Source organism: Coptis chinensis, chromosome 1, assembly GCF_015680905.1.
Source record: "Coptis chinensis isolate HL-2020 chromosome 1, ASM1568090v1, whole genome shotgun sequence".
NCBI classification, from domain to species: Eukaryota; Viridiplantae; Streptophyta; class Magnoliopsida; order Ranunculales; family Ranunculaceae; genus Coptis; species Coptis chinensis.
In genome coordinates this window covers 51,649,350-51,663,138 of record NC_141456.1, presented here as the reverse complement: position 1 = coordinate 51,663,138, position 13,789 = coordinate 51,649,350, and the positions used below count along the sequence as shown (strand labels likewise).

The 13,789-nt window shown below is 40.8% G+C and overlaps 1 protein-coding gene across 1 annotated transcript; it reads right to left on the bottom strand.

The window, feature by feature from the left end:
* Positions 1 to 823: 823 nt before the first annotated feature.
* On the bottom strand, positions 824 to 7,914 carry LOC147524479 (Zinc finger (CCCH-type) family protein). The gene is made up of 2 exons (XM_086603381.1): positions 6,884 to 7,914; positions 824 to 1,579 (listed from the first exon to the last, which is right to left on the bottom strand). The coding sequence occupies exons 1-2, from the start codon at positions 7,623 to 7,625 to the stop codon at positions 1,284 to 1,286; spliced, it is 1,038 nt and encodes a 345-aa protein (XP_086459507.1). The 5' UTR covers positions 7,626 to 7,914; the 3' UTR covers positions 824 to 1,283.
* Between the last annotated feature and the right edge of the window lie 5,875 nt (positions 7,915 to 13,789).

Below are 13,789 nucleotides of genomic sequence, written 5' to 3'. Positions count from 1 at the left end.
TCCTCCCACTCTTTGGCATCTTCTTCAAACACCTGGTCTTCAATAACCAACATCACCTAAAAATTCGGGTTCAAAATAAAATAACTCCTCACAACCAGCGGAAGGTGGGATTTCCTTGAGCAACAAGCTCCATCTTCTTCCCTCATTGTTCAGCTGTGAAGGATTTGGATTAGAAGCTCCAGAGATATTCTCAAAGCAGGAAGCTTCCTTCTCAAGAGATGGAATCGCCACAACTAAGGAGGAGTTGGTGGAAACAACGAGATGGATTGGTAGTTGAAGTGGGTTGGAGTGGGGATTGGACAAGTTCTTCTTTTTAGAACTAACTAAGCAACAAGATCCCATATGGCGATGTCTTTTTTCCCACTACAAAGTAAACAAAATCCCTTAATGACATTCCTTTCTGGATATCAGGTCATTTTACCTCCAAAACGCAGAAAAATGAGCATGCACTTCCACTGCAAAGAAGATTGTCCAGTCACGGCTTTAGTTTCATTTTTTATTTTATTTTAATTTTGGTCATTTTACCGTAAAAATCTTACCGGGATGGTTGCATTTATATTAGCGTGCAACAAAGGTGGAAAAAACAAACAAAATCAAAAATCAAAATATCACCAATTAACTCCTTAAAAAACGCATGTGTTAGCACTGAATTTAAAGTTGCATAACATCAAGAAATTTCAAAAGTAAGATACAACTCTAAATAAATTGAATTCCTACTTTACATGCTGCATGGGCACTTTTGAACATTTACTGATGGAACTGAAAACTAGCCCAAAATAGGCATATATTGTACAAAGAAATAAATGTTAACCGAGTCTTCTAATACATCTGAAAACTAACCGATTATCTATAATAAGTTTTGCGGTCGTACAATCTATAACTTCAACAAAAGAAAGTTATGTGTCAACATTGTGTACTGACGTTCAGTTCAGTCTAAAAACCATAACCATATCATGATGAATCTTCTCCATTATATAAACTAAGGATATAGATTATGTCTTCCAAAACACAAAATAATTTAGTACAGAAATACTGACAGATTCGGATCACCAAGGGTCAAAGACCCAGCCTGAAGCATCGATGAAATCTACAACTTGAATGAACACCATATTATTTAAAGAAAAACAAAGTAGAGATGCCTTTCCTTAACCATGCTAAACCGTCAGATCCAGTGCATCGATTTGTTCTGTTTTTGAAGCATGCCTGTAGCACCCTAATCCCTAATATATCCAAGTATTTATCAAGAACATTCTCTACCCTCCCCAACAACACATGCAATTCAACTATCGAGATGCATCCCACTCATTATCATCAATCCAATCACCATATATCCTGCTGATCTTGTCTGGGCCCTTCCACTTCTGCATTGGCCTCATACCAGGTCTCTGGTTTATTACTGAAGACCTTTGTGAGGGAACTCCCATGTGATAAACATCTGCGTGAGGAGCTGACGAGGTGGATACAACCACAGTATCCATTGGCATTTTTAAAGAAACTCCAACCTGTTTTAAGTCAGGAGGAGCTGATGCAACATCTCTACCTTCCATATCCACGAGGCCTCCACCATATCTATGTAATTCTGCACCAGAGATATTGAACTTTAAAATTACACACAATTTAGTAATTGTATCGAATCTACAGAAAATAAAATAAAATTTTAAAAGAAAGTTTAGTGTCTCTTCATTCTTGTTTATTATATAAACCTATGGACTATGTCTCTGTGCAGAAAATGCATTTTAATCGATATAGAAAACAGGCATAAACACAGGTGCACACACACACAGGTGGAGCAGACAGATGCATAAATTTGATGCAAACAAACACACAATGGTTGGTGTCCTTAGAAAATTTAGATTAGGCTAGTATTTTATGGAAATGATATCCTATCTATAGAAAACAGCTATGTTACGTGTCCGTGTCAATGTAACTTAGGAAAACAGAGTTGATATTCATCTATTCAAATTGAAACATTGCAAGCTCTCTATATGACCTCTACTAATCTCTCACCATTTCCAACGTCAATAAACCACCAGATCCTCATATAACAAACCACCCAATACCAACTACTTAACAAAAAGCTTTAAAATGTTGCTGCACCTTTCTCTGGTGCATCAGTTTATACACATGGAGACAAATGATAATCATTCGCTGTTAGCAAGGGGACTGATACAGATTTCATACAGAAATCGTTTAACTACTGAAACTGAAGCAGATCTGTACCACCCAAAATGGAATGGGCTGGCATCACAAACTCATGCCAAAAGCTTGCTCGTATCTAGAAGACTCCCAAACATATTACTCTTCATTTGACAGCACAACGGAAAACATTGCTCAGCGAAAGTTTTGGTTGCACTGCTGTTTAACAAATTTCAAGCACATATCAGACCTCTTTGGAAACCTTCAGGTATGATCGAAGCCATTGATATTGACAACAATTTATTCGTTATTAGATTCCAACTTCTTTTATCGGGATCAATAAAAAAAATTCTATGATACAATCTAACAGCTAGAAGAAGAGTACCAAAAAGTTCTCCTCAATTACCCTTCAAATAAGTATGCCTTACTTTACCCTTCAAGATATATGCCACTACACGCACAACCGGTCATTAGAACTGTTTAATCTAGAAATTATATCTTCTATACCAAAAGAACTTGGTTGACCATAGAAATGAATCCTTGCACACACTCTAGTATACAAGGAAAAGTTGAACAAGTTCAGCCCTATATCTTAGTTTTATAATAACAACGCTTATGCTCATTACCTGGTACGAAAGTACCCTCATGCTGATAAATTAATTTCTTCATCAGGATTGTCATCTTATGAAATGTTTTAGAAAAGCCTTTTGATAAATAAATAAATTGTGGGTCACAAATTTATTAAAATTCTAAAAGATACAATTCTAGTTACATGAGCAAGGTTCCAAATTAGTACAATTTTTTTTTCCTGAGTGAAACCATTGGCTTTGACATCCAAATGCCTCATCTTTATATTTAGGGTTTTTTAGGTTTTGGTCCTAGTTGATAATAGGAAATAGACATTGAGGAAAAAATAATGTGTAATTAGGGATTGGTCCTACTCCCGTCACTTGACCAGTTTGACCATAGGCTGACTGACTGTTACTTGACTCAAACCACCTGTTAAAAATTGGTGTAATGTATGAAATACCCATCACATGGCAAACACATGTTTCTTAATAATTCCCCAATTAAAAAGATGTCACGTGTAATACTCTTACATATAATCCAACGGTTAATAGATTGTCTTCTTCATTCAACTCTAGAAAGCAAATCTAATAAGCATAATAAGAAATGTATGAAAAAATCTATTCAATGACAAAAAACACCTTTGAAGCTTAAAACTTTTACGCACAATTAATAAAAAATGGACAAGACCAAAACCCTTTTAGGCTCTTCGAGTTTCTTCGTCTTTGTTCTAACAATCACTGCATGGATTACGCATACAAAGTTTTCGAAAAAGTCGATAACCCAAATGTGTTTTTATACACTATTTTTATTGGACTTATTTTATCTGATTTGTGTATTGATGGGATTCGAGAGTTTTCGCGAATGATGAGTTGTATTAAACCTGATGCTTATGTACTTCCATTAGTTTTGAAAGCTTGTGGTTCTGGTTCTGAGTTGGCTTTAAAAGAAGGGAAGCAAGTTTATAGTTTGGTTTTGAATCTTGAACTTGGTTTAAATAGATTGGTTAGAATGAAGCTGATGGAGTTTTATGGAAAGTGTGGGGAGTTTGGAGATGCGAGGAGAGTGTTTGATGGAATGCCTAAAGGAGATGTTACGGCTTCAACTGTTATGATATGTTGTTGCTGTTATCATATGGTTTAGTGGAAGATGCTTTTGAGGTTTTTGATTTTTTTTGTTGGACGGTGATGATTGATGGGCTTGTGAGTAATGAAGAAATGAATAAAGCTTTGGAGTTGTTTAGGAAGATGCACATGGAAAATGTTAGACCGATTGAAGTTACTGTTGTTTGTGTCTTATCTGCTAGCTTGTTCTCAGTTAGGAGCACTGAGCTCAGAAGATGGGTTCATTCATATGTGGGGTAAGTATAAGGTCAAGCTGAATCATTTCGTGGGAAATGCTTTGATTAGTATGTACTCAATGTCAAGCTGAATCATTCTAACCGAGATATGCGTTTCAATTTCATTGTGCAATATAGACATCATGAGATTAAAACACTAAAAGCCATGACACGTATAGGACCAATCCGTAATTCTAAATGCTCTAATGCAACACACTCTTAAGGGTATGATAGGAATTTGAGAAATATAAGCAGATTGCTCACGGCCAAACTTATTAAAAGATGGAACTAGGACCAATCTCTAATTACACATTATTTTGTCCTCAATGTCTAATTTCCTATTATCAACTAGGACCAATACCTAAAAACCCCTTATATTTATTTCATACAAGTCCACACGCTAACGAAGACAAATATTTAGGCTTATCATCGTATACGGGTTGTCTTTACTATTCAAGCCTTTGAACCACTCATTGCCCAATTACATATACGCCTCAAGGGTGGAAAAACGATTTCTTACTAAAAGTGGGTCGGCTTACGTTGATTACACCAGTCCTCACGTCCATACCGACTTAACCTATGCCTATTTTTGCTTTTTCCTGATGAATCCAAGACACTCTTGATCAAATCAATCATCATAATGCCGTGTAGCAAAGCTGCTACAGTGTAACAGCTATCCTGTCCCGTCCCGTCTGCAATTTCCTTTTTCTTACAAAGAAAAACTGAAGTGGGACCTACAGAACATATCTCAACTGTACAAAAGAGAAAAAAAATGCCGCCACGCGTAATTCTGAAATGCTACCACTACATGCATCACAGGCCACATTCCTCTGCAGTGGACCCCTCATACTCAAAACTTCAAAAGGTAAAAATAAGAAAAAAAATTAAAAAAATCTTATGAAAACATGCTCCCATGAGTAGTCTTTAATAGATAAAATCTGATCACCCATAGGTGCTTGTTAACTGGAATAGTGTTTCAGTAACTAGGCCCTTCAAGGACTTGGCATTTGCCAAGCCAGATCCTTAAGCAAAGTTTGTTAGCAACGCAGCCTAACATCCTTTAAATGGTAAACCTCATGAACTTTGGTTTGCACTTCTCAAAGGTCACTTAAAGCCCAAAGTTAATGGCCCTAGTGATTAGTGAAGCTATATTTGGTAGGATAATGATAAAACCCCATCAGGCTTGGGTGGTCTACAGCAGGTAGACACTCATTTAGGACTGATCATTTACACATTTATGTTCTACATGATCCCCAGACAAAGAATAGTACAACCAAGTGTATAGTTACTTACTTGGTTTTACGAAAAATTCTTATTAGGCAAAGCATTATTCGTGTTCTAATCGGGTAACTTAAAAAATGTGAATTTGTTAGGTAATTTTAAATGATTCGCAAGTTTCAAACGTTTCATCAAAAATACGAACGATTCGAGTATTAAACGTGAATTAAACAGCATATTGCTAACATGGTTTATACTATTAGTTGGTCTGCTTTCTGCAAACTAAGAACTTGGTGGCTTGGGGTTTGGAGAAGCTAAAGCCACGAACAATGCTTCACTTGCTAAACATTGTTGGTGGTTACTTACTGATCATAATTCCCTATGGACTAGATCTTTTAAAGTAATCTAATGCAAACAGTGCCCGGGGGGTGCAGTTAAGCAACTACCTGATCACACCTCATACTTTAGAAGGGAAATTTTGAATACCTTTGAGTGGATAAAAAATGAAGGATCTGGGATATTAGTGATGATCATTCTCTCTCCGTGTTTAACGATGCATGGTAGGAACCAATAACAAGCCTACTAAGCTAAGAGAGCTAGTTGTTGTTCCTATTTTCAACCCCCTCCTCAAGGTGGATGCACTTATGAACCCTACTAAAACTGAATGGGAACATTGTCTTGTGCATAGCATGTTCCCTTGACCTGTTTCTGACAATGTCCTTACGAGTTAAATAAGGCCAAACAAAATAGGGACATACTCATTTGGATAAATTCCCCTAGGTGCATTTTTACTGTAAAATCCGCATAACTTTTTTTAACTAAAGAGCACTGGGAGAACCAAGGGAACTAAGTTATAATTTAGGAATGAAAGCCAGAATGTTTGATATTTATCAATCACTAAGATGGAAGGTGAATCCTCAGTTTCCTTATTGAGTGAGGACAGCTAGGTGACCACTTAAGCAAATCTGAGATATGGATGTTTAAAAAGGAGCAAGGACAAGGAGATCAAGAGTAGTGAAGTCTAAAAGCTGTCCCAGCTGATCATGCTTTCAAAAACTGTTTGCTCCTTTTTTAGACAGGAGCAAGGAGCAACTGGTACCCTATTCAAAATAGTGAAAATACCCAAGCTACATTGACACAAATATGTGTCCGTATCTGACACGGATACGAAGTGTCTGCCACAGATATATATCATAAACTGAGGTATATCACACACAATATGTGTCCGTGTCGTGTCCGACACGGATTTATTTTAAATTTATGGCTTGTCCATGTAACATAGCAGAATACAGATAATTGAACATTCTTTCTTGTTTAATGAACTCAGGGATTCAAGAAATTGAAGAAAACCAACCAGTTTGACTAAAGAAGTAGAAAAGTAAAACAGCACATCCAAGCATACAAATTAACATAGCTTCAATGAATGGAAATTCCATGGCCCGAAATGCATTGAATGCTTAAGGAAACATAGAAAGAGTAAGTATATCGGTTTCCTTGAAACAAAAATCTAAAGAATAATATGATATTCAGTTCAAAGCTGAGATATTAGTAGTTTCCTTCTTATTATTAATTTGATTATGATAGATAAAAAAATATAAACTGAGACCAGCTAATGAACCATACCTCCTAACCCATGGGCAAAATGGCACTTGCTTCCAAAGGGGCAGTATCCGGTCATCTCCCACTTGTTACAAATCCTTGTCTTCCAGTTCGAAGGCTTCTGACTCTGTCCATTCACACCATTCCCATACCCATTACTCATACTCGGACCCAAACTTATTGCAACACTCTCCCTAGCTTTCGACTGTTCATCATGAAGAAAAGTACAATTATCACCATAAGGACAACCCTCTTCAGTATAAAACTTCTTACAATGCCGTCCTTTATACGACCTCTGACTCTCCGTCCCCACACCCGTAGAAATCAGACACGGTATCTGATGCTCTTCCCTCGGTTCTAACGACACACCCCGCTCATCATCCTGTGCAGCCACAATCTCTTGCCAATTCGGTGGCGGTTTTCTCAATTCTTCAATCCCATGCGCGAAATTACAATTAGTAATATACGGGCACGTCCCGTTCCTAAACTTACAACATAATTTTGTCTTAAAAAACATTTTCCCAATAGCTCTAGCTCGATTCCCCGGGTCCACTCCTCCAAATTGGGACGAATCTCCTCCTCTAGATTTCTTATTAGGTGGTTCACCCCCGGACTGTGTTCCTCCTCTATCGTCGGCATTCCATACATTATAATCATCTTCAGTTGCCCAAATTGATTGATCATTAATCCAATTATCTGGCTCTTGAGCTTGTGGAATTATTTCTACTACATTTCCATTAACAAATCGGCCTTCTCCGTAATCCATCGGAATTATTTAATTAAATTAAAAACATCAATACCTTAATTACCCTTTTATTAGGTACACAGTTAAATATAATTAAACAGATGTAGTCAAAGGAATTGAAGAAGGGCATTTTTGGACACTTACAAAAGAGATGAGCATGTTTAGTGGAGTTGAGTTGAGAGGGACCTCCGATTTATTCGGTTGGAATTATTGGTGTTTGTAAATGAGAAATGTGAAATATAAGAAAGAGCTGAGTGATTGATGATAATAAGTTTTGTTTTTGAGAGAGAGATGAGCGCGTGTTCGGCTCGTGCAACAAGTTCGGCACATGGAGAAATAGGGGAATGCCGTGTGGCAATGGGTCATATTGACGCTAAGGGCATTTGTTTTTGCCTCTTATAACCTCTTATAAGATATGGCTCAGTGATTTTGGACATTTTTTTGGTTTGTTTTTTGCCTCTTATAAGAGGCATTCTACTATAAATGTCTTATAAGAGGCTACAATTCTATAAGTACCAAAATTAGATATACTTCAATTCTGTAAGTCTTATAACTTGAAAAATGACTTAAACACCCCCCCTCCATATACCCATAGCCTTATTTATCTCTTCTTCCCTTTTCATTATCTTATTTTCCAAATAACTTATTTTCCAAATACCACCATTATCCTACCACCACCACCACCACCACCACCACCACCACCATCACCACCCACTACCACCACCACCATTACCACCACCACTACCACTACCACCACCATCACCACCACCACTACCAAAACCACCACCACCACCACTACCACCATACTATTAAGACTATCACCACCCACCACCATCGCATTAAAACTATATTAAACCACCACCACCACCACCACTATTAAGACATTCACCACTTCTACTACCACCACCATCAATCCTAAAAACCATATTCACCTCCATTATCAAAATTGAACACTTGAACCACCGCCATTAAGGTAATTTCAAAATTGATATTCTTATTTCAAATTAATTTGATATTTAAAATCAAACTATACGTTATTTAAAATTAATATATTATATTTGTCAAATGACCATCTTGTCAAATGACCATCATAAGATGTCATTTTTTTTTCTATTTTACAAGTGCTTATAAGAGGAACTTAAAATTAAAAACAAACCACTTTATAAGACCATCTTATAAAACCCTCTTATAACACATGGTCTTATAAGACCCTCTTATAACTTAACCCAAAAAAAACAAATAGCCCCTAAATCCTATCTGGGTTCCCACGACCCCAAACCCTTCCCATCTTTCCACTTTACAAAACTAGTGAGTGTCTTCCAACTTGAAAAATTTCTAGTTCAACTTCTCTATACCTAAACCGCAATTTTCTGATGGAGGTTACTAGTAATCTTCGTTATTAACATATTGTAGTATCAATCGCACTATTACACTATCTTTTTCTCCTCACCTCCTAGGTCTCGCCTCTCTTTCTTCCACTTTTTCCTTTTCTCTTTCCCCTTTTCTCTCTCTCCTCCTCTTTCCTCTTTATACCGCTCTCCCCTTTGATCCCAGTCATCCATCTGTCCCTCTATCTCTCGGCCTTCTTTTCTCCACGTGTAGGGTTGCCGTATAATACATCTTAGTTCACAGTCCGATCCAGTACACCGCACCTCCGCCGTTATGTTATTTCGGGTGCCTCCTACCACCGATCTCCCATACCCCAGATCCTACCACCACAACCTTCATCTTGGACGTCCATTTGTCTTCCCATCCCTCGGCCCCCTTCTTTCCATCCCCCTGACACGTCTACGATTTAGGTGACTCTCTTCTCTTTCGGACAGTCTCCTCAGGATCGTTACCTCCTTCTTCCCTTCATTTTGGTACGCTTTCTTTTCTCTACTCTCTTTTGTTTGGTAAATGTACTTGAGTTTTTCCCCTCCCTCGAGTCTGTTCATCTCTTCTTTTCGATGTCTAACTCTGAATCCGGTGACTCATCATCTTCCCGGTCTACTAGGATAGCGTCTCCCCCTCCTCTAGCCCCGACTGCAATCCCCTCCACCTCTGGGTGTCTTACCCCCTTATTGCCACCCCCCTCTCGGTGCTGTAGACCTAATTTGGTCGCAATTAGGGTTGCCGATGGGGTTTCGGCCGATATATTATTAAAACATGTGCCCTCCGTCACCCACTATCCCCATCTGGTTCCCCGCCGTCCGGGATATCTTGTTGTTACAGTCAGTCAAATTGTTGCCGGTCTATGGCTTCCCCTCACTCTATTAGACATCGAGGTAGTCAATGCATAGGAAACTTTTGGAGAATTATGTATGATGCTAACTTTTACAATAGGATAGGAGAACCCAAGATTACGAGTCGCGATATCTTCTCTCACTACTATATAAAGACAAGTACCAAATATGTCAGTGTAGGGTATCAGTCCTTTTGTGTATGCCCTAAGAAGCAATCTTTTGTCCTCTGCATCACCACCTCAGACAAAGTGTGGCATCACTATCCGCTATACATATATGAGAATCTTTTATCCACGGACCTTCCTTCCAATTTAACTATTAATTATCTCGCCTTCCAAACCCGTTGTGAGTCTTCTAGTCCTTTCTTTCTTTCCTGATATGCTCTCCCTATTATCAACTGACCAATGGCTACTCTCCTTCGCAGGTTGGTGGCCGGACTCCAAGTCTAGAATCTATTCTGGCATTTCTTGACCTATTTTCGAAAGGCTCTGCAACCATGGCCCTACTCAAGCTGACCACCTAGGTATCCACCCCACCCAAGGTACTCCGCTATTGCCAATCTCATCAATAAATACTATCGGCGGATATTCCGCTCCTTTTTATCAGCCTCCACCACCTAAGGAAAGGAAATTCCGAGCTTCGTCTCCCCCCAAGAAAATGACTCGCACTCACTCCTCCCGCCGTAATCATCCCCGGACCTCATCTCACTCCCCTGCCTCCCTTGAATCCCACGATCCTCCTTACCTCCTTGGCACCAGAAGACGTCCCCTCATACCATTCCATCTCCACCTGGGAAGATCAATACACCTCCCCCCACTAGCCTTCTAACAACATGGATGTTAGCAAAGTGAAACTGTTCGATAGTGATACTGATGGAGATGATGACGTGATGGAGGTGCCTTCTACTGAGGTGAGGGCTCCTGCTGATGGGCCTCCAACCAAGAGGGAACGAACCTCGGTGTCCAAGGAATCAATCTCCACCACTCTAGCGGTCCATTCTGCGGTCTCTTCCCCCCACACACGCCGGGAAGGTAAAGACCCAATTCTACCTATCGGCCCAGGGTCCGCGATTGAAATCCCCGAGGAATTATGCCCTATATTTAAGGTGCGCAATCGCAAGGTGAACACCGTGGACTCAGCTCTAGAAAACCCGGCCGTGGCCTCTTCCTTATTTTATGGCGCCCATCTTCCTAAAGATCTGGCTTATGCGGAAGGGGGGTCGTTTGAACAGCACTGGACTTCTCTGTACACCAACTGGGAGAATGTATGTTTTTTTTTACATTCTATCCTTGACCCACCCTCCTCTTCGATCTCAGGTGAGCATGGACATCTTTTACATGATCTGCGGCCTTTTCGGTGCCAAGGCCAAGGTGGAGTCCTTTGAGAAAGAACTCGGCGGCCCTACCGGATTACGGGCTGTCTGTGCCTGCCTCCAACTAGAACTAGAAGCTGCCAATCTAGACAAACTCAAGGCTAAGGACGAACTGAAGTCTGCGGAGGCCTCCCACCAACAATACATGGATGGGGTCAATGACCACCTCAGCCGTCAAAGGGAAACGCTCCTCCAACAACATCAAGAAAACCAGGATGCCCTCACTCAGCGGCATCAGGATGCTTCCGCAGACCTTCTAAAGTAGCACTAGGTGGACATGGGCAAGCTCCACGAATGCTTCAAACTCCTAGCTAACAATAGGGTGACAAAGAAAATCCAAGAAGAACATGCGCGACTCCTCCAAGAAGAGCGCCTCCTTCCCGAGAAGTCAGCCACCCCTGTACCTGAAACCCCTGATGTCGCTGTGGAGGAGGTGCTGGCCAACGAGGTGGCTAATGAGCCCACCGTGATAGAGGGGTCAGCGGACCAGGAGGTGGCAGATGATGAGACTACCGCGGTAGAAGTTGTTGAACCTGTACCTGAGATAGTCTAGGAACCCTTCTCTTGGCTCCGAGCCTTGTATTTCTCTTTTTTGTGGCTCTTTCCCATTTTTCTCTGTTGCTATGGTACTTTTGTGAAAACTCGTGATCCATTGTTTGTTTCGAACTTTGTCTTGTGGATATTTTGCTTAATATTGTGCTTGAATTTACTTTGCTTAATGTGTTTGTTCCTTTATCCTTTGATCTTTGCTAGCCTTTGGAATTACAAGTTACCTTTGCAGAAAGATTTTCATGCCACTATTCCTCCTTTTAGATCCCTTCTGATCGTATAAGTTTGGATATGTTCTCGATTAAACCCTTGGCACCCCATTAATGTACTATTGGGCCCTAACTTCCTAAAGCCTTTCTACACCTCACTATTCTCTTTGGTTAGCCGCGCAACCTGTCGAAGACAACTCTCTTTGCCCAATGTGTAGTTTGTATTTTCCGTCCACGAAGGGATCATCCCACTCCTCGGGATCTATTAGGCCATGAAGGTGGTTGGGCCAGCTCACTTTGCCCCAGGTTCAATTTAGACCTTGTGTCAGTGAAGGGCTCATCCCCTTCGCTGTCTCTCTATTTGATTGGCTGTGCAGCCTGATGGGGACAACTCTCTTTGCCTCATGTGTAGTTTGTATCTCCCGTCCGCGAAGGGCTCATCCCACTCCGTGGGCTCTATTAGAACATGAAGCCTGTTGGGGTAACTTATCTTGCCCCAGGCTCAATTTGGACCTTGTGTTAGTAGAGGGCTCGTCCCCTCCGTTGCCCCTCTCTTTGATTGGTTGTGCAGCCTGATGGGGACAACTCTCTTTGCCCCATGTGTAGTTTGTATCTCCTTTCCGCGAAGGCCTCATCCTACTCCGCGGGCTCTATTGGGCCATGAAGCCTGTTTGGGCAACTCATCTTGCCCCAAGCTCAATTTGGACCTTGTGTCAGTGAAGGGCTTGTCCCCTCTGCTGTCCCTCTCTTTGATTGGCTGTGCAGCCTGAGGGGGACAACACTCTTTGCCCCATGTTTAGTTTGTATCTCCCGTCCACGAAGGGCACATCCCACTCCGCAGGCTCTATTAAGCCATAAAGCCTGTTGTGGCAACTCATCTTGCCCCAAGCTCGATTTGAATCTTATGTCAGCGAAGGGCTCATCCCCTCTCCTGTTTCAAGTCTGATTTGGAAACCTTTCATTACAAGTGATATTCTCTTCTCAAAAGTGTCGTTGCATTATATATTTACAAACAGCTCCAGTCTCATACTCTGGATCTCCATTACATTCATGTGTAAATTTTTTTCAACATTCTCACATTCCATGGCTTCTCTATTAATTTGCCCTCCATTGTTTGTAACTTGTAGGTGCTAGCCCCTCCTAAGTCCACCACGGTGTAGGGGCCCTCCTAATTTGGACCCAGCTTTCCATCTTTCTCCCTCTTAGTACTAGTGGTCACTCGGCGGAGCACGAAATCTCCTATCTGGAATTGCCGTGGCTTGACTCTCTTGTTATACTATCTCTGTAGGCGTCTGTGGTACTCTTCTAACTTGATACGGGCAGAGTCTCTTCTTTCTTCTGCCAAATTCAAATCCCCTGCCAGTATGCCCCAGTTCAAACCTTCCTCCACAGCCTTTGTTCGTGTTGTAGATGCCACCATCTCCGACGGAATCACGGCCTCAACGCCGTAAGCTAGGGAGAAAGGGGTCTCTCTGGTGGTCATCCGAGGTGTGGTTTAATAAGCCCAGAGGACATGATTCAACTCATCGCCTCACGCCCCCTTCTTATCTTCCAACTTCCTCTTGAAGTTGTTCATTATGGTTTTATTGGAAGACTCCGCTTGTCCATTGCCCTCGGGATTGTATGAGGCCAAAAACCCCTATTTCACCTTGTACTCTTGCAAGAAATCCTGTACCTTTGCTCATGTGAATTGAGTCCCATTGTCCGCGATGATGGCATACGGCAGTCCAAACCTACATATGATATTTTCCCATAAGAACTTAATCACCTGCGCCTCTTTCACTTGCTGCAAAGGTACGACCTCTATCCACTTGGTGAAATAATCGGTAG